This window comes from Pogona vitticeps, chromosome 3 (genome assembly GCF_051106095.1).
Source record: "Pogona vitticeps strain Pit_001003342236 chromosome 3, PviZW2.1, whole genome shotgun sequence".
Classification (NCBI taxonomy): Eukaryota; Metazoa; Chordata; class Lepidosauria; order Squamata; family Agamidae; genus Pogona; species Pogona vitticeps.
This window is the reverse complement of record NC_135785.1, coordinates 188532219-188554268: the sequence shown is the minus strand read 5'-3', so window position 1 is coordinate 188554268 and position 22050 is coordinate 188532219. Positions and strand designations below refer to the sequence as shown.

The window sequence follows — 22050 nt, the reverse complement described above, 5'->3', positions numbered from 1 at the left end:
TGTGTACTGTAGTCATTGGTTACAAACATTTGATTTGATGTGTCTCTTAAAATTCTTTTCATTTGTCATACAAAATATTCTATTGTTTTGTGAACTAATTCATTTTTGTGTTAATGTCAATGTGCTTCTGGTTTCTGTTCCCATTTTATTTTTTTCTATTTCATAGCTTCCTTTGCATCTTTACCCCTAATAGAGTTGTTTTAGTGTCATTTCACAAAGTAATCTTTTTGAAAGATCCATCTGTACAGACCCTGGTCCTGTACTGTCTTCCCAAAAGAGAGCGATTTCTTTTTCTCATTCCTCACTTAAGTGTATATGCTGCTTTATTTTATTGTTCTTTGTCCGGGGATTTCTTTTGACATATAGATAGCCGTAGCAACATTTGTTATAGGTCTCTAGCATTTGTCAACATGTTTCATTTAGATGAATTTAGAGGCTATCGGATTTTGGGCTTCCTGAGGCCAGGAGTGGAAAAGAAATGTGGGGGGAGGATAAAACTGGCTAACTGCGAAATCTAGAAACTGATAGAAACAAACTCAGTGGCTTTTTGGAGAATGGAAACTTTGACTTTTTTGGCTTTTGTAATTCATTATCGTTGTTTGTTGTTGAATTATGCCTTTTGTGTTTGAATTTTTTCTTTTACTGTAAACTGCCCCGAGTAGTGCCTGTCACTAAATTGGGTGGTATATAACATAAATACATAATCCCAAACTGTAGGTTTCCAAGGTAGATTGGGTTTCCATATATCCTTAACAGGTGAATGGCATAATTAGGTGTGATATCTTCTTTGAGGATGTGTGTTTACACAGTTCTGGATAACAGGTAATTGCAGTTTGTAAATCCGTCTGATTTTTTTTATAGTTAGGTTAAGAAATGTCCTGTAGTTTCATATATTTCTCTCCATTTCTTCTGGAAGAGTGTTCTGCCCTCCCCGCTTTTTTCAGTTTCACTGTGAACTGTGCTAACAAGTATCCGTGATTTTACTAACTCTAGTAGCATTTGATTGTATATATTTTTTGTAGAAGAGGTAAAGGAATGGAATATTTCTCTCTCACTTCTTTCCCTCTAAATTTTACGGATGACTTTCAATAATATATTGTAGGCTTTAAATGATATACTGTAAATAAAAACAGACAGATAATTAATTCTATTACTTTAGTAATAGGTGAGGTCTAACTTCAGTTGGTTAGGACACCAGAGAGTGCTTTAGCACTATGGGGTGGTATACAACCTGAAACAACATTTTAATAATTGGGACTGTGTATTAAAAACACACTCTTTATTTTTGGATAGTGTTTTAATCGTAGGTACAGTTCTAAAAATAAATACATTAAAAATAAACTTTGCATGTAATAGTCATTGATAAAACAGTTCAGTACATCAGTATATGTATTCTGAGTTTCATTTTGGTGGTATGTAAAACAATTCCTACAAAATAACTTGCTGCAACGTATTATTGGTGACCTTAGTATATTGAAAAATACAATTAAGATGTGAGATGGAAGGAGAAGCTGAAGTGATATAGGGCTATTTGCATTTAAGGCAAATTCAATCACGCTAAAAATTGGCGAAGATTTGTTATTGTCATTCATCTAGTTGGAAATGCCAAGGATTTTAAATATTTTGTTAGATATAGAAATAATTTTTAAAAGATCCATATTCTGGAACAGTTATTCTGTAACTGTTCCGAGCAGATTGTCTTGGTATTTTTTGGAATTCTTTTAAACCTTGGCTGAGTTCCATACACAAAAAAGTCTTTGAAAATATATGATCTGTTTGATCAAGTATTCCCTACCCTGGTGCCCCCAGATGTATTGGGCCATGCTGACTATGGGATTGTAAGAATTATAGTCCAGCTCATCTCAAGGGCACTAGGTTTGGTAAGGCTGTTTTTATTATTTCTGCCAGACATTTCAAATTCATTGCTAAAAAGTTCTGTGAGGGGCAGTTGAATGCAATAATTGTCATTTCAGTAGTTGCTGAAATTAAGTAGATGAAAAAGTGACATAGAGAACAAAATTTAGGTGAGATTTGATGGGCTTGGCTGGACTGGAAGCACTCTTAGTTGCTGAAATTAAGCTACAGCTATTCTTCAGGGTTTAACAGAGTAAAATGAAGTGGTATTGTTTGAGAAGGATTTCTCTCCTATATTGTCCTTGGTCAACACAGACGTATTTTGCTCTGTCCTTAGGTGAAAACATCGGAATTTTATCGTTACTCCCGGCAGTTACGGCATGAGGTGGATCAAGCTATGAATTACTTCCATAGTGTACACCAGCAGCCCTTGATGGAAACGAAATCAAATCGCATTCGTTCTGCCAAACCCCAGACTGCAGTATTTAGAGGAATGATAGGACACAGCATGGTAAATAGTAAAATTCTTCTCCTACACAAGCCAAGGGTCTGGTGGGAGCTAGAAGGCCCACAAGTACCTTTACGACCAGACTGCCTTGCTATTGTTAATAACTTTGTATTCTTATTGGGTGGGGAAGAGTTGGGACCAGATGGTGAATTTCATGCCTCCTCCAAAGTGTTCAGATATGATCCAAGACAAAATTCTTGGTTGCGAATGGCAGATATGTCTGTACCACGGTCAGAATTTGCGGTTGGTGTTATTGGAAGGTACATTTATGCAGTGGCAGGGAGGACAAGAGATGAAACGTTTTATTCAACTGAACGATATGATATCACAGACGATAAATGGGAATTTGTGGACCCCTACCCAGTCAATAAATATGGTCATGAAGGAACTGTTCTTGGTAACAAGTTGTATATCACTGGTGGAATAACATCATCATCCACATCAAAGCAGGTATGTGTGTTTGACCCCAGTAAAGAAGGGACTGTGGAGCAGCGAACAAGGAGGACTCAAGTGGTCACTAATTGTTGGGAAAACAAATGCAAAATGAATTATGCAAGATGCTTTCACAAGATGATTTCTTACAATGGGAAGCTTTATGTTTTTGGAGGTGTCTGTGTCATCCTTAGGGCCTCTTTTGAGTCTCAGGGGTGCCCTTCCACTGAAGTTTATGATCCAGATACTGATCAGTGGACTATTTTGGCTTCCATGCCAATTGGTAGAAGTGGTCACGGTGTGGCTGTGTTGGACAAACAGATAATGGTTCTTGGGGGCCTTTGTTATAATGGTCACTACAGTGATTCAATCCTCACTTTTGATCCTGAAGATAATAAATGGAAAGAAGATGAATACCCAAGAATGCCCTGCAAACTGGATGGTTTACAAGTTTGTAGCCTACATTTTCCTGAGTATGTACTGGAACATGTGAGACGTTGCAGCTAGAACAAAAGACCCAAAAATCTATTTGTAGGGAGTGGGGAAAGGGAAAGCAGATTGAAACTCACTAAAGACATAATCCTGTGTAATACACCTCTTAAATTAATAAAGGAAGAAAAGAATATACAGGGAATGCATCAACCAAGTTTATTAGGAATGCAAATAACTGTGGTTTTGTATTTTATTTTATACATGCCATTATGTGTGTGTCTTGAGAGAGGGGAAAATTAGAAGTTCTTCCATTTCATGTGTTTTGGACCCTACATTCTGTGCAAATGAAAATAATACATGCTTTGAAAAGTACTGGAATGCCCTGTATTTGCAAGGTGGATTGAAAGCATATAAATTGTGCTTTTTAACTTTTTAAACTGCCTCATCATAAATGAAATCTTAGTGAAACAGCCTGACTTTAAATACAGCAGTGAAAGGGGCCTATTAATTTGGTTGTATATGCTACTTTTTCTTTAAATATATTTCCCTTCATCTATAAATCCTCCTGATCAGATTTGACACTTTTCCTTTTGATATCAATGACAATTTAAAAGTTTCCAATTTTTGCATGACCTTCCCCATAATATTGTGCAGTAGTTGCAGTAAGTCTGCTGAAAAGCATCCATTCTTTAAAACAATGCTAAAGGTTTTCTACTAAAATTAATACTAGGCTGCCTTCTGTTTGCATTGTGGTTTGTGAATAAATATATCTATATATACAAACATGAATACACTGTAATATTGAGATAAAGTGCATATTTTTATGTCCAGTTTTAAAAGTCTATTTTTAACTAGCATACAAATATCACCTATCTCTGTTGAAATTTAGATGTAATAGCACCCTTTCATTTATTTTAACTTGTTGGGTAAATGAAGACCTTGATCCTGTCAATATAAAATTTTATATTTGGTATATACTGATAGATTCAGTGACACCTGAATTCCTTTTTAAATGGATGATGAAAAAAAGGTGAAACTACATTTTTTTGTGTCTTAAAATAAGCAAATGATTCCTGCTTATCATTTTTGGTACTTTTCTCTTGAAATACATGTCCAAAATGTATATAATATTAACACTAACTCTGCCTTTTGTGGAGGACAGTTGTATTTCCCATAGGCATTATTCTCAGAAGCATTAAAAATGTACAGCGTTCCCCCCCCCTTCCAGTTTTCTTTTAAAAACACACACACCAAGAAAGTATCTTTAAGAGTGGACAAATTTCTATGTTGTTTGGGAACAAACTTGACAAATAACCACTGGCCTCACAAATTTTTGTATGGATGCCTGAGATGCTTGAGAAACTCTATCTAGAGGAAAGCATTTTAAAAAAATCTTCGTAGATAGACTGTAAATGAACGACAATATCACTAAAACGAAATCTGACTGGTGTACTCAGATGAAACGTTGGAAATTTCAGTATCTGTCTGAAATGTGGCATGTGAAATGTGGAGGTGTGTAAATCCTGCCTTAGCATTTAAAGAGCTGTTTATGTTAGGCAAACAGTTGGGAGAAAAGCTTTAGAAGAGATATAGTTGTTTGCATGCAGTATGGAGGTTATTTCCTAATTGGAAATAACTGTAGAGAATGCATATTCTATACTCTGGAATTCAAAATTACATTTGTTAAAAGCCATTAGCAACCACTACTGTGCTTGAGTAGACACACTTTTGGCAGAAGAAAATAAATGCAGAGCTGAAATTTTGCAATTGTACTTTTACAGACAATAATTATGGGACAGTTGCACTATCAGGTCTGCTGTTGGGCACAAAGATTTAAGAATATGTTTGCAGTTACATAGAAAAGATTAAAGTTTCCCTAATTATTTTTGTCTTGAATTATATAATATTCAAGACATCATCTATGTATTGATGTGATAAAATTGATCAACTTTCTCTTAACACCCTATAGCCAAACAGTAAACAGTTGTTTGAGCAGTTTAACCAGTATCTGTGAAATTCAGGGTTTTCGTCTGAGAAGAAACAGCAGAGACTTTATACCCCAACTTCCAATGCACATGTTGTTCACTACAACATTGTTAACTATGTAACAAATACATCAACGTCTATAATGTTTTGAGAATGTTTTGATGCAAGTGGTGTGTTCAGTATTCTATCTTTTCACTGCAAGTGGACAAAGAGATAAAGGATATGATCCATATAGTAGTGTGGATTTATTTAAATAAAATTGATTTAAATAATTTAAATTAATTTTTAATCAGATGTTTGGTGCTTTAAATAAAAATGATTTTTAAAAAATTAAATCATTTAAATTGTGATTTAAATCAATTTGATTTTAAGAAATCATTTTAACCACCCTGCCACATGACACAAAATTTACATGGCAGAGAAGGCATTCTAACTTTACCCTTCCTGCCTTTCTTAATTTTATAAAATCATTTCTTTATTGTGTAGTACAATCCTCTGTTAACTCTGCTGTCTGTTTACTCTTACAAAGCCCTGTTCAAAATAGGGACTTGCAGAATTTAATGGTGTACACCATCAGTACCTGATGACTGAGTTAAACTGAGCACTTGTGTGAATTTAAAATTAACATATATGTACCAATATTTGTTCTAGAAAACAAGCAGAGTTTGGTTTGAACATTTTACCAATAGAGGGACAGTAACACTTAAGATTGTAGAAGTACAGTGTGAATGCCTTTATAACTGCGCTCCAGGAAACTTTTCATTAAAAATACTGTGCACGTATAAGAAAAACACACATCCAAAATTCAGAATTAGGCAGTATCTTTATTAAGATGAAATAGAATGCAGCAAGAGTTTCTTGGTTTTTAGAAATTCATCAGGCTAGAGTGTGTAGCAGTTCTTAATAAACCAGGGTAATACCTCTCCCTGTATTCCTCCTGCGATTTTAATATATCACTATGTTTTTTGGTGATTTAATGGCATATCTTCATATGCTCTATCTTAATAACATTTCTTTGGCAAAGCAAAACAAACATATTACAGTGGAACCTCTACTTACAAACTTAATTCGTTCCAGAAGATGTTTGTTAGTTGAAACGTTTGTAAGTAGAAGCTCCATTTCCCATAGGAATGCACTGAAAACCATTTAATCTGTTCTGGCCAAGGGAAAAAATACCCCCAAATTAAAAAGAACACAGCAAGAGTTGTCCCAAGGCACTGAGGCTTTAAGAAGGGGAAAACACTCCAACAATAAACAGTAAACCCAACTCCGTTGCTGAGTCATTAAGAAAAAAAAAAGCCACCAACAACACAGCACAGAAACATATCCACCCCACCAAAACCCACCAGAACAGTTTTTCAGAAGGAGAAAACAGCAGCTTGCCTCCCTGCAGACACACACACAGGCTCACTCCGAAGCAGGAGGCTCTCCCAAGCCTCCAACTGTGACACTCCCTATAACTGCCGAAAGAGCTACAGCACAAAGAAAAAGCCTCTGCGCCGCCTACAGTTAGAAATTTGAATTGCCCGCCTTTTCCCCCTGCCTTTTTCTTTTCGTATCTTGAAGCTTCGTTCGCAAGTAGAAGCAAAATTTTGCGAACGGAGCTGTTCATAAGTTGGATTATTTGTAGGTAGGGACATTCATAAGTAGAGGTTCCACTTGTTCTCACTCAGAACAAGCAGTTCTATAATGGCTACTTGTAATTCTACTCATCGTGCAGAATCTGACCATTTTGCCGTACCACAGAGCCACTTACAATTTTAAAAAATGAAAATAATTGTGTTGCAAAATCTATATCCAAAAGTGAACGTGACAGGGAATTTGTTCTGAATGTGTTGAAGGTTTTTTTGTATGTAATGGGGAACCATAGCTTTACATTACATAAACAAGTAATCATAAAGCTACAACTTACACAGTTCTCTCTCCTTCTCCTCTTCCTGCAGTTACATGACCAGAAGCTCCAAGCTGTAATAGTAAAAGTTTAAACAAACTAGAAATTCATGTTACATCGGAACCCGAGGTTCTGGTTTGTAGTTTATGATTCCAGCTTGCTAACAGATCAGAATTCCTCCAGTTTAGAAGTAATGCTAAATTCAAATTGGTTTAGAATTAGATTCTTCTGATTTTAGAAGAAGGCAACTTTTGAATTCATGGTGGAGCACATTACTTGCTGGGTTTGTGACATGTAGAAAGGGTCAGAATGCATGTGAGCATGCAAAACTGGCAATACACATGCAAGAACATGTCTATTTGGGATGAAACAGACCATACCTCATAGTATGTTTAACAGCTGAATTTAACAGCTTGGATGTCAAAACAGCTGAAATTGTTTTTATAAAATGTTTTATCCTCTAGACCAGTGGTCCCTGACCATGGGTCCCCAGATGTTCTTGACTACAACTCTCAGAAATCCTGGTGGAAATCATTTAGTGGTGAAGGCTGCTGGGAGTTTTAGTCCAAGAATATCTGGGGTCCCAGTGTTGGGAACCATCGCTGTAGACAATAGTGAAATTAGTGGTCAGTGCTTTCAGTGTACTGCAGTCTTAAAGTTCTGACTTTTAACTGGGCATTTGGCCCAAAATACAGTTTTTAGCTTTAGAGTAGAATTGTCTGAAAATTATTTACTAAATGTAAAACACTGGAGCATCAAGAACAGCAGGCTGAGAAGGGAATGACAAAACATGTAAGGATATTTAACTAGGTAATGTGGCATTCTGGAGTGCTTATAGTTACTACCTGACTCAATTTTCCATTCCATTGTAAAACAGCTATCCAGATTTGCAGCTTACTCTCTGTGTATTTAATTGGCAAGAAGTCTGATGTGTTTCCTGTGGCTTATGCTCAAGCAAATCTGTATGAGTTTTACCTTTGTGTACAGTTGATCTTCTGTCTAACACAAACCTTACTGTCTGTCACTCATATTTCTGTCCCAAGTTTCCAATGATGACAAAAACTGAGCACCTAAGGGATGATGTTGCTGTTGTTGTCCCTTGGATATGGATAAAATGCTATTTATTTGTCAAGTTTGTGTGTGCCAGTGATTTTCACATATTGTCTTTTGTTCACGATACGAGAAACACTAGTTTAGATTTATCCTGTGCATTGACTGAATATGCAAAATAGAAAAGTATAGAAGAAGTGGTGTGGAGGAAAATGTTTGATTCAATGCTTTTTTATTTTCTCTACACATTACCTATTAGGGACTAGTTTTTTTCAAAAGGAGGGCCCATAGCTTTGTGGTTAAGCCTATGCTTTGCATTCACAGATACAATTCTTGGCATTTCCAAGTATGTCTAGAAAAACAATTCTTCAAATCCCAGAGAACCATTACCACTTGGGTTAAGAGTATTGGACTAGATGAACCAACCTTTTTGACTTAATGTAAGACATAATCCTGTTTTCTAAATTCTTCATAAAAAGCTTATTAATTAATTAGTTCAGCTCCTGTGGTTTGTGTTTGCATTGATGATTCAGCCGCTCTTCTAAGTAGTGCCAAAAAAAATTGTCAGAAGATACAATATTCAGTACAGACAACAGTCACAGTTCAGCCTTTTTAAAAACACTTTAGGCAATTTGATTTCAGTGAACAAATTGCACCAAGTTGTGGCCCATATATTTCACAAGGAAAGGTGGTATATGGAGCAGATAAGGTGTAGGGAAACAAGTGCCCGACAATGCTAGAAGTAGCTGTTTAAACTCTTCCGAGAAACATGGGGTTCTCCTAAGACTTTGGTGTCTTGCAAATAACCAGTGTATACAGTACATACATATGCTGTATATGAAAAGGCAAGCAAACATCTGCATTTTGGTTTTGTAAGCTAGTCACTTACAATTAAACAGTTTGCAGTCGTCTTAACTCTGGGAACCCTCTTTAATTCTATCTTTGTTCATATTAACACAACCTGATTATAGCTATTTCCATTAGATATGCTTTTTTCAGGAAAAAAAAAAGGCTAGAAATGGACGTATGGGAGGGGGAAACAGACCTCAAATGAAAACATAACAGCATGTTTACTGTTTTACTTCTTGTATTAATTTAGAGTAACTATTTAAAACAAAGTAATTCAGTAACCAATTGTGTAGAGTCACACTTTCAAAACATCAGGATAGCATTTGATCACATGCTAATGTTATTCCATTAAAAAGTTAAATGGAGAAAACTTTTAATTTTGTTTCCAGAAATTGCTAATCTTCTTGTGACTTCAATTTTACATAAATTAGTTACTTCAACAAGATTTCTCATACATGGAATAAATTATAATCAATTAAGAATGAGCTGATGTCTATAAACGATGTATGATTATATTTTAAAGACTGGAAAATGGTTTTCCTATTGTGCTGTGTCTTATTAAGGATAACTTTGCTGTTACTGTAGTAAACAGGCAGAGAGAAAACTTCAGAAAGATAGAGTAATAATCCTGGATTATTTCGCTTGGTTTGCCAAAATGTTAATATGCTAAGTGAGATCAAATTCTAGTCATAACTGGAAAACTATTACTGGTTTTTAACACCTTTAAAAGAAAGTCAGGAGAAATTACAAGAAGCTGCTAAGACAGGTGTTGTGGCTTTGCACATTGAATGAGGTAGCAGATATTTTATAAACATGTTACAGGCATGTTTAACTTGAAAAGAACTTTTCTAACTATGTAATAGTAACATGAAGTACTTTGTTCAAATATATACACAAGTGTGTCTTTTGAGAAAATTTTCTGTAAGATTCCCAGAACTACTGTAAAACTCTACAATTGCTTTTTTTAACTTTTTGAAAAATGTTTTTTCTTTCCACCTCCTTGCAAAGGTGTACCCATGCTGTGAATGCATTATGTTCCGATATGCATATTTATTCTGTTTTTAAACAAAGGTGTAAAAATTGTATATAAAAACAAATGTAAATAAAATATTTTTAATGTTTATGCTATTTTCTAAAATGTTTTATGGTTCTTTGCCCTCTGTGTTCCTTATTCTTCAAGTTTGCATTGTGTCTGTAGCAGGATGGCAGAAAAAGTAGCAAACCTTGTTTTATCTTTTTTATGACACTCAAACAGAAAAAGAATGAAGGAAAAGGTTTATGGTAAGTTAGTCTTCCCCAAGATCTTCCGCTTGCAGTGACCTGGCCCAGTCATATAGCCTCACTGCCTCTTGCTCCCAGTCTTCATCTGAAAATAGACTTTCTTTCTCAGCCAATGAATGATCACTTCTTGAACGATCGCTTGAAGATGAACTATGCTCCTGAATAACAAAGTGTATGTTATTCTAAGAAGAAATGACTATGTTGGTGTTAATTTCCCTCTCTCTCTTTTCACACTGTAAATGGCTGAGATCCCGTTTGTGCAAGTTTATGTCACTTAAGCTATATGACATCATTATCCAGAAATGAATATGTTTAATATAATTGAACACTTCCTATCCCCTCCCCTTCAGGCTCTAAGGCTCTCTAGAGTTCTATTTTGCCCTTCCATTTTGTCTTGAGATGGGGAAGGAACCTTTAATATCAGAAAATTGCAGCAATTTTCCAATATTAGAGGCTCCCCATCCCAAGGCTCCCAAAAGCTAAAGGGACTCCTAGAAAGCCTTGAAATCTGAAAGGGGGCAAGATAGAAACTTTCAAATGTAATTAAAGGTAACTAATCCCTCGGTTTGTGCAGTATAAATTTATGCCAACAGGATTTCAGTGTATGTCACTGCAAAAGCCATCTGTCTAAATTGAGTATATCATTGAATTAATTCAATGGAACAGCAGTTTACATGCTGAACAAAGTTCTTTTTAAAGCAAAACTAAAGCAAACCTTCCTTGGGGAATTATGATTCACTAGACAAATAATCTTGCATTTAGGAGCTTTAATTTGATACATCTGTTCTGCCGTGGAACTTAGAACCTCACTTTCTCAATGATAAAGGCTATATAATGCTGAATCTACATAAATGCTTCATTACTTTGCACTAGTGTAGGAACCCACTCTCTTGTCCCAAATGTCCTAGTCGAAGTAGAATGCAGGAAATTCTCAAAGTTAAAATGTAACACACATGATAAAACCAGAGGAAAACAGCCAGAAACAAGTGTCCTTATCACCTGCTGTATGTGCATTGTCTAAATATGTGATAAGAAAATTCAAAGTAATCCCACCTTAATAAGGATGAATCTTTGGATTTCAGTTAATGAGATATACAGAATTCTTATCAAGCTTAATGGTGAGAAAATAGATACCATTTCTTATGAGACCTCTGCAAAGAACTGAATACTCCTCTAAATGTCTGGAGGTTCTTTATTTTTCAAGAAATAAAATTCACAGTTTAAAAAAAAGTTCTAGTTGAATAACATAAGATCAATACAATTCTAGATGGTTTGGCATTATTTTAATGTGTTTTATGTACAGTGGTGCCTCGCATTACGACGTTAATTCGTTGCAGCGAAATCGCTGTAGAACGAAAACATCGTAATGCGAAATAAAAAGCCCATAGAAACGCATTAAAACCCGATTAATGCGTTCCTATGGGCTTGAAACTCACCGTCCAGCGGAGATCCTCCATAGCGCGGCCATTTTCGCTGCCTGTGCAGCGAGGAATCCGTCCCAGAAAAGTGGGTAGCCATTTTGAAACTACCGATCAGCTGGCCAAAAATCGTCGTTTTGTGAGAATTGGTTCCCGAAGCAGAGAACCGATCATCGCAAAGTGGAATTCCCCCATTGAAACCATCGTACAGCGATCGCTTTTGCGATCGCAAAAAGTTCATTGTAATGCAGTTTCATCGTTAAACGGGGCGCTCGTCTTGCGAGGCACCACTGTACTCACCTCTCCTTTCTTAGTTTTATAAACCTTCCTCATTTTTGCAATCTTCTGTCGAGCTCGGTAAGAGCGACGTTCAGAAATTGTGCGAGCTAACATTCGCTCTGCGGTTGAGAGATTAGCTGTTGTCAGACATGGTGCTGGAGATCTAGAAAAGAACCAACATTTTAAACACTTTTTAGCATGAAACATCGTGGAATTCAAAGATCAATATTTCACAGTAATGTGATGATGTCCCTACTTTAATATCTGTCTTGCAGCTACAACTTTGTATCCAACAAGTAAGGTTTTGAAAAATACCTTGGACCCTTATGCCTGTGTTCACTGACAGATTGGCTCCTATCAGGACTCTTTTAAAATATTTTTTCCTATTCACTTCAATAGATACGTGTGAAGAGGAATTCTCTAGGTGGTCTGGCATTATTTGTAATGCATGCACATGCACTATCAGTATTAATGTATTCTCACTAACATAGTGGATCATAGGAACTGACAAAACCAAAGCACCGGAAAAGCACACTTCTACAATGCCATCAAAATATTTAAGCAAATACAAAGGGAAACAATTGGTACCCTCAGAGTGCAACTCCCAGGCTTAAGTCTAATGGCCAATGGTGAGAGACAATGGAATTTGCAGTTAAAACTTCTGGAGGGAGATGTATTCACCATTCACAATCCAGAACAATAAAACAGTGGAAGACAGGAAGGCCTGGCGTGCTCTGGTCCATGGGGTCACGAAGAGTCGGACACGACTAAATGACTAAACAACAATAAAGAATCTCTTGGAATTCCCTGGGAGCTAATTTAAATAAAATTTAAATAAACAGCTGCTAGAATGATAATTAAACAGTGTATGAATGTTTCTATATCATAATAGATTAACTAAGAACTGTAGGTGGATAACAGGCTGAAGCACTGCATGCATAACTATACTGTATACAGAAAGGCTGAATACCTGCCTTCATATAAACACATTCCACTCCATATTAATCATATGCTCCAGACATTCAGACATAATGCATTTAGAACATCCTGTTAAGGAGTCTGTACCATTAATCATGCAGAATTTTCCTTCTGCTGCTGCCCCAAACTAATGCTATGAACATCTGTTAAATGTGTGGCTGATTTACCCTTTCATTAATCCAGAAAAACTTTGCCTATCTATTTCCACAATCCTTCCACGTAAGCACTTGTTTCGTCATTTAGAAGTGTGAATATTTATAATGGGTTTCCCAAATAGTCCTCACTCCTTTTGCAGGTTACAATCTGAATAAGAACAACAGGACCACAAAATGTTCCAAAACTGATCTTTAGTTACACATGGAAGTGAAGTAATAGGGGAAAGATGCATAATAACTAAAACAATGCACCATCTTCACTGAGAGTGGGATTATTCCTCCCAAATTTAGAACCCCCTAGATGTTTTAGGCTTCAGCTACCACTAGTTGCAGCCAACGTGGCTAACTGTGAGGAATTATGGAACTAAATCCAAAACATCCAGACAGTACAACAGGAAAGGATGGTTCAGAGTCTGTAGTAGACAGCCTTCTTTGTGTCCCATCATGAAAACAGCTGAAGAGAACAGCCAATGAAGGAATAGAGCTATCAGCAACTGATTGTAACCTAAAGCAGAGACAGCTGAAACAACCATGGCTTACTGATTTAAAGTGCTTGCAAAATACCATTGCTCCCCAACAGGAAGGGGGGAGTGTTGGAGGAGCAGCCATTGAGGTGGTGCTGGATAGGGGAAGGAATGGCGGTGGGGGTAGGACATGCCCGCGTAGGAGAAGAGAGGTTAGATATCTTACATCTATCCCCTCTTCTAGTTCTACCCCCAACCAGATGGTATCAGGCGACCATATCAGCAAACCCTCAAGCAATGCGGTGCTGTTGATGAATGCCAGGTCAGTACAAAATAAGATTGCCCTCATCCATGATGTAATTCTGGATGAGGGTGCTGACCTGGCATGCATTACTGAGACCTGGGTGGGAGGGGAGGGTGGTGTTCCCCTCTCCCAGCTGTGTCCGCCTGGGTACTCGGTCCAGCACCAATGTCGCTCAGAGGGTTGAGGAGAGGGAGTTGCTATAGTCTATAGGAGTTCTTTCTCCTTGACCAGGCTTCCTATCCCTTTGAGAGGTCTTGAAGGGCTGTATTGTGTGTTGGGCTTATGAGACGGATTGGGGATTCTGTTGGTGTACCGCCCACCCTGCTGCGTACCAACAGTCTCCCTGCCTGAGCTGACAGAGGGAGTTTCGGACCTGGTGTTGAGGACTCCCAGGCTGTTGGTGCTGGGAGACCTCAACATCCATGCCGAGGCTGCCTTGGCAGGTAGTTCGGGACTTCATGGCTGACACGACAACCATGGGGCTGCCTCAATGTGTCAATGGCCCGACACATGAGAAGGGCCATACCTTGGACCTGGTTTTCTGAACGGGACTGGAAGATGGTGGTTTAGATGTGGAGGGGCTGGTGGTGACCCCATTGTCATGGTCAGACCACTTCCTGGTCAAGTTTAGTCTATTATCTTCTCCCCTCTGCAAGAGTGGGCTGTCCATTCAATGCATTCCAATGGGGGGGGGGGATTCACCAAAAATTAACGAAGACTCAGAACAAAGCCAAATTAAGTTTCCAAAGGTTTCACAAGGTGCACTAACGATTCCAAGCATTTAAAACAGGTTTCAAACATGTTAACACACTTTTAAATGAGCGAAAACGGACATCGCAAAGCCATTGAAATGCATTGAATAGGCTTCAATGCATTCCAATGGGGGAAACATTGTTTCGCTTAGCGATGTTTCCTATGGCGATTTTCGCTTAAGGACGGTAATCCGTTCCCATTGGAACGGATTAACCGGCTTTCAATGCATTTCTATGGGAAATGGTGTTTCGCTGAGCGATGTTTTCCCATAATGATGTTTTTTTGGAACCAATTAACATCGTTAAGCGAGGCACCACTGTAATATCAATTGTGGGTCCTGATGGCAATTTTTAGAATATATATTTTAATTTTATTTTAATTTTTTATCTTTTTAATTGTATTTTAATTGTTGTAAGCCGCCCAGAGACTTTTGGGTAGAGTGGGTGGCATATAAGTTAAATAAATAATAAATAAACATTGCCAAGAAATGCGGTTTTGTTCTTCCTTGTAGAGCAACTGTGCCTTGAAACCACACATAACAGACAGAAGGGTAACAGGGACAGATTTCCAAGAGCAGTTCAAAAATGAGACTTGAAATTTTCCTCTAAAGCAAGAAGCAAAGTGGTGGAAATGAACAATTTACTATTTCTGGTTTTGAAAAAAGCACATACAATGCAAACAATTTTGTAGAGGAAATGTGGTCTGTGACAGGTGCCAGAGGTAGAAATAAAAGTATCCCCTAAATCTACTGAAGCCCAAGTACATTTCTATTTGGTGGATCTCAGCATCTGGACTCCCAAAAGAGAGTATCTGTAAGGGCTTGTTATTCATCCAACCATTTTTCCCTTGCTGCTGAAGGTTCCTTATTTATAATAAGTTCACTCTTTTTGCAAAGTGTTGAAAAATGCTGAGACAAAATAATATAGCCTTCTCCTCTGCTACTTTAAATATATCTGTGCTCCTTTACTAGACTTTATATGCTCCTGGAATTGTGCCATTTTTGTCTGCAGAGTTAGAGTTTTATTCTCAAAAAGTTTTTTTTTCTGCTTTTAGAGGCAAGGATCTTCATCAGGACTCTCCACTGAATTCAAAGGAGGTAACTTATGCCACCTCTTTTGTTGGTACAGCACAATATTCCAAAGCATGACAATAAGCTAGAGGTGATGCCATTGCTTTATTTCCAAGCTCTGGTACGCCCACATCACACTTCCACAACCCCCGCACCTATTTTAATTCCCCTGTGCTCCTGGTGTCCTGCTGCTGGAGGATTCAGAATAGTTTCTGTGAGCTCTTTTGCTGTAAATTCATGGTACCAGCATATCTTTGAACTCTGCTTGACAGGAATAACATGGGACCAGAAGTATATAGAAAACTGGTTTTCCAGAATGAAAAATCAAAGCTGATTTGAAATTCCTTGACACAGTCCATCCACTGAAAATGGATTGACAGGCATATCATAGATCACTGTCTGCTCCAAAAATGGCAAGGCACTCCTTCTGGTTTAACATGCTTCTGGATAAAGAAGCATGGCTATCAGTCTCTCTCCCTATCCAATAGGATTTCAGCTGTTGCACTCACACATGCCTTACTGCAAAGCAACACTCATTTGGCAGCCAAGAGAATGCTGAATCTGTAATTCCACTGACTTCTTTTTGCTATTTGTCAAAAAACAAACAAACAAAAAAGAAAACTAAGAAAGAAAGAACACAATTTTCCGAAGTCAAGTAAATAAGCAAATATAACCACAGTTGGCATCCTTTTACCTGATTTGACAAACAGCTAGGACTTGAGCACGAGACGTTTCTTCATTCTGTGGCTTCAGCAGCAGAAACGGCAGTTCCATCCTTAGGCGGGCAGACAGCTTCCCAGACTGTGCATAGTCCATGATATCATACAACATCATTGCTCTGGGAAAGTTTTCCAGACTTAGCTTTCTCCAGTAGTTATGCCTGCCACCAAAATATGCTGGAGTCTCATCCACATAACTAACGTACTAGAAAATCATAAAATAACATTTATAAGTATCTCATTATATTAGAATTCCTGGGTACCTCTGGAAAGCTGTCTTCTTTTTTTGCACGTGTTTTGTTTAATCAATCTTGGATGCTGAATCTAAGATAGGGATTCTAAGTCCATTTACTTAAGAGTAAACCCTTCTGAATGCAGTGGAATTTACTTCAGAGCAAAGATGCACAGGCTTGCACTGCAAATAACTGCTATTCATAGAGTATTTTCTGTAAGATTTGTTAAACTGAATTCTTTAAAAATCAATTTACTATATAATCACAATGTTCATTGCTGGAGTACTGCTGCTCTTATGAATGTTGCATTTAAGTTGAATGTGGGTTTGTTCAGATATTATGGCCAAAACACTAATGACAATTTACATGGCCACGAGGAACATCATGCACACCCTGGTGGCAAATCGTCACTTGTTGACAATGTGCTTACTTGGACATAGTCTCTTATTGTAGCAACATCCATTTCATCTATTATTCCATATTTCTTATGCTGAAGTTCATCACGCAGTATCTGGTTGTAATATTTCCGATATCCCATTAATTTGCAAGCATCAACAGCTGCCTATCAAACAACAGAAAATGCAGAACAGAATGCTTAAATTTCTTTGAATCTCCATTACAAGCTACCATTCTGAAATCCTCATGCATTTTATATTCAAGATGAAAGTTAGCTGAGTTAGTAGTTCCAATGAAAAGAGTTCATTTAGTATCTAAAAATTGTATTAGAGGTTGAAGGTGGATTATCTAGAAACTGTTTATCTGCTTAGTGGAAACTGATCTTATTCTCATAATGGAAGAGAGGACATAAGTACACCACTGTCACAAATCTATCATAATATGTGATACAGATGCTCCATGTGGAGGCCAATAATGTCTATGCCTGATTCACACCATCTTATTTTTCACATTGTTTTTCAGGGAAAGAATAAGATAAGCAAGTTCTGTGACACGAAGTGCCTGCACCATTTATTAATCAGCGGATGACCAAAAATTTATTACTTAAATATTCCAGCATTAATCATAGCATAAATTTTAGGGGTTAATTGCTGCTAGTGAAGGAGTCACTGCATGTATTCCTTGTGATTAGTCATGTGACTGGTACATAATGTTGTCTTTTAGTGATGTAAGCTTCTTTGGGTTGTTTTTAAGGAGCAAGGTGGGGTATTTTTTAAAAAAATATAAACGACGACTAAATGTCACCCCTTTAACTACTGTCAATTCACTGCTGAAATTTATGCTGTTTTGGCTTACACTAGTTTGCCTAATAGGATTCTAACCAATACTTTGCAAGCAACCTTGATAATAAAATTGATGACTAGAGTATACATATAAATAATAAATACAAATAAAATGTGAGTTGTGGGTAAGACAATATGCCTTGTCCTCCACCAAATGTCTTGCTTGAAAAGAAATAATGCAGTTTGAAAACTATTTATGACAGAGTGAATAACATTAAGAACTCAAAGGAATCTGAAGATCTGCTTTCTGGATCAAAATGGAATAATTAAGTTATCAGGCTGCAGTCCAGAAAAAATAGTTTTCTCAGAATCACTTCAAATATGACCAATTTTCTACGTGGTTGATACTGCTATGTAGGAAATTCATCTCTTTTCAGTAGCTATAGTTTTTAAAAAACTAAGTCTCGAAGAATTCAAAACTGCAGCTAATACATATTTCTTTCTACAACATTCCCTTTCAGCACCTCTTATATGAAACCTCCAATCCCCTTTTTAACATACAGAAGAATTACATAAACTTGAGAAAGCATTTCAAATGCAATTTTTCAGTTCTCTGGAAGAAGTGTGAAGAGAAAAGCCTTTCACAAATCATTCATAATTTACACACTGTCAAAAATACAACCACACAGCCAGCTATTCACCTCACTCCTTGATGTTATTACTCTTTTCCCACTGAGATATTGGTTGCTTTGACCTACTGACTTGCAAAATATCTTGAACACAATGAAAGGGGGAAACTCCGACCCAGCAAATCTAAGGAGAGAAAATCCTGGAAGTTAATAAGTTATGTAAAACCTATTTCACATATTCTGCCATGGAAGAGTTTTTACATTTCAATTTTTATTTAAATAATATTAAATAGTATTATTGGTAACTTCTGCAGTTAAGGTAACTAAACAGTGTGAAAATCCTAAGGATAATGCAAAGAAAGAAAGAAAAACGCAAAGTGTGCTGCTTATATACTGCCCCATAGTACTTAAAGCACTCTCTGGGCAGTTTACAATTATGCAGGCTGCACACTGCCCACCCATGTGAGCTGGGTACTCATTTTACCAACCTTCGAAGTATAGAAGGCTGAGTCAACCTTGAGCCAGCTACCAGAGAATAAACCCTGGGTCATGAGCACAGTTTTGGCTACAGTACAACAGGTGAACCACTGCTCCAAAAGGTTCCTGCAAATGCAAATGTTCCCTTGAACTAAATGATAGTGATTTCCATATCATAACTTCAGTCAACCATGGGTAACTTACCGTATTTTTCACTCCATAAGATGCACCTCTCCATAAGACGCACATCATTTTTAGGGGAGGAAAACAGTAAAAAATATTCTGGCAATATCGGCCCACTGGGCCCGCGTTGGTGGAGGTGGGGGGAGCCTCGGAAGGGTCCGAGAGTGCCTTCCAGGACCCTTCGGAGCCTCCCTCCACCCCACCCCAGGCCCAGCAGGGGCAAAATTGCCAGCTTCCAGGACCCTTAGGCTTTCCAAGCCTCAGAAGGCTCCTGGAAGGTCATGATTTCACCCCCACTGGCCCCGCGGGGGTGGGTGGGTGGGGTAGCCTCTGAAGGGTCCTTGAAGACACTCTTGGACCCTTACGAGGCTCCCCCCACCATCCTCCCACTGGGCCCTGGGGAGCGCTGTTTTACAGTATTCTCTCCATAAGATGCAGACACTTCCCCCCCACTTTTTTTTTGGGGGGGGGGAAGTGCATCTTATAGAGCAAAAAATACGGTATGTACAGGTTGATATTATACCATCATTTTTTAAAATAAACTTTCACTGTGAGATTTGAAATCCTTATAACTCTTATTTAATATCAATATAAAGTCACTGTCAAATAATTAAACAAAATAAGAAATTGTTAGTTAAATCAGTTTAATGTATTCGCGAAGGCTTTCACGGCCGGGATCTAATGGTTGTTGTGGGTTTTTCGGGCTTTTTGGCCATGTTCTGAAAGTGGTTCTTCCTAACGTTTCACCAGTCTCTGTGGCCGGCATCTTCAGAGGACAGCACTCTGTGCTCTGCACAGTTTGCTGTCCTCTGAAGATGCCGGCCACAGAGACTGGCGAAACGTTAGGAAGAACCACTTTCAGAACACGGCCAAAAAGCCCGAAAAACCCACAACAACCATTAAATCAGTTTAATTTATTCATCCTTAATATTTTTTAAAGGAAAATACTCCATTAAAATCAGTCTAAGCAAGACTATGGCAACACTGAATGTTAAAGGACAGATAATTGTATCAAACTAAAGAAAAACATCTTAAACAACAAACAAATGTACATCTATGGATACTACCTGAATTTGACTTTATATTGAATAGTAGGTTCTTTAAGAAGTTCTGCCTCCAAAGGACTCACTCTTTTCAAAATATCATAGCTAATGCAGTGCTCCTGAAAGAAATATAGCTTTTGCTGAACAAATTTGTTGCAAGGTTTATTTTTTTCATAATCATCAGGAGCAATATTTTATTTATTTAACTTATATGCCGCCCACTCTACCAAAGTGAAATACAGATGTGGAGTTATGATGGCTAAAATGATACTACTGAGGGTAAAATGAGATATCAGCATGCTCAGAAGAAGTTCAAGTTGTGCAGATCCAGAAATGACTTTCAGAGGCAAAAAGAAATGAGGAGCAAAACCAAAACAAAACCCTAGGTCAAAACAATTAAGAATGAGCATGCTAAGTAGCTGCAAAATTCACACAGATATGGTGGGGGAAGGGAATGGGGTCTTGAAGGAAGGTATGGCTGGCTGGAAGAATGAATAGGAGGTTTCCATGCATCAGTGTTGTTGTTGTTTAGTCGTGTCCGGCTCTTCGTGACCCCATGGACCAGAGCACGCCAGGCCCTACTGTCTTCCACTGCCTCCCGGAGTTGTGTCAAATTCATGTTGGTTGCTTCGATGACACTGTCCAGCCATCTCATCCTCTGTCGTCCCCTTCTCCTCTTGCCGTCACACTTTCCTAACATCAGGGTCTTTTCCATGCAACAATATTTTGTTGCAAATTCAATTCGTATAATCCCATTTTTCACTCTGAAAAATGATGTTGCTCTTCAGTCATTAATTGTAACTGAAGTAACTTGCTACAACTGTAGCGATCCCTCCACATTGTAAGTTTGAAACATAACCACATACATTAGAATTAGCAATTATACAAATGTATTAGATAGCAAAAATAGAGTTGACAAAAAATAGAATTTTGTCAAGAGAACAAGCTGGTCATCATCACAAACATTCTTTTCCAGCAACACAAGAGGCGACTCTACACATGGAAATCACCAGAAGGCCAATACTGAAATCAGATTGATTATATTCTCTGCAGCCAACATGAATTTGACACAACTCCAGGAGGCAGTGGAAGAAAGGAGGACCTGGCGTGCTCTAGTCCATGGGGTCACCAAGAGTCGTACACAACTAAACAACTATGCGCGCAGGAATTTTCAGCAGTATTTTCAAGTTAACCATTGTTTTCAATTAGTTGTTTTGAACTGATGTTATCATTTTAATTGATGTTTTTAAAATTAGCTACTGGTTTTATTGAGTTAGATTTTATTGTAAACTTTTTAGGGATTTAAAAACCAAAAAACAGTGTGGACACTGTGGCGTTCAACCTCGTGCCCCTTGCCTGACCGTCTAGACACAGAGCACACAAAGGCAAACTACTCCTCTTTTTTATCCCCCTGCCACCAGTTGATCACTGAATCAACCTTTATTATGGAAGGATGAAGATGCAGGTCCAAACTTTACTGTCTTTTAAATAAAATGTTTTTATTGATTACAATTGTTATTATTAATCATCAGTAACTTCTAATATCATCAATCTCAACCTCTATATGTTATTACAGTTCTTATTCACTTTTCACTCTAATCACACATCAGATCTCCCAAATACCGCACTCTATCTCCTTCTCCACTCTCTCACTCTCACTCTCTCTTACTGACTGACTGCTCTCTGACTCCGCCTCTTTATTACATTTCTCTCGGCTCCGCCTCTCAGCAACATTAGCCTAACATGAATATTATATTTGTAACTACTTAATCTAATAAGGGTGAATGCTACAGACACACTATGAAATAAAATAAACAGTAACTCCAGTATGCTTCCTCAATTATATATATTATCTTCTAATAATGTGCAGAATCCTGTTAGGATT

The 22050-nt window shown here is 37.6% G+C and overlaps 2 protein-coding genes across 11 annotated transcripts in view; one reads left to right on the top strand and one right to left on the bottom strand.

Annotated features, from left to right (window-relative positions):
• KLHL15 (kelch like family member 15) overlaps positions 1–17685 on the top strand; it is a 49712-nt gene extending 32027 nt beyond the window's left edge. For 8 of the 10 annotated variants that reach the window (XM_072994283.2, XM_020789124.3, XM_020789117.3 and 5 more), the window contains one exon: positions 2192–8235. In XM_072994283.2, the coding sequence (XP_072850384.2) occupies positions 2192–3301 (1110 nt within the window). In that variant the 3' untranslated portion in view covers positions 3302–8235. Of the gene's footprint in view, positions 1–2191; positions 8236–15687; positions 16325–17573 lie in introns of those variants that run through there. The other 2 variants (XM_020789130.3, XM_072994284.2) reach the window with 2 other exon arrangements.
• The window catches only part of C3HXorf58 (chromosome 3 CXorf58 homolog), a 14932-nt gene continuing 2104 nt past the window's right edge, over positions 9223–22050 (bottom strand). The window contains exons 3-8 of the mRNA XM_020789134.3: positions 20190–20284; positions 18535–18646; positions 17086–17217; positions 16398–16627; positions 12002–12143; positions 9223–10441 (exon numbers count right to left, since the gene is read on the bottom strand). Coding sequence (XP_020644793.3) covers positions 10289–10441; positions 12002–12143; positions 16398–16627; positions 17086–17217; positions 18535–18646; positions 20190–20284 — 864 coding nt within the window. The 3' untranslated portion in view covers positions 9223–10288. The remainder of the gene's footprint in view (positions 10442–12001; positions 12144–16397; positions 16628–17085; positions 17218–18534; positions 18647–20189; positions 20285–22050) is intronic.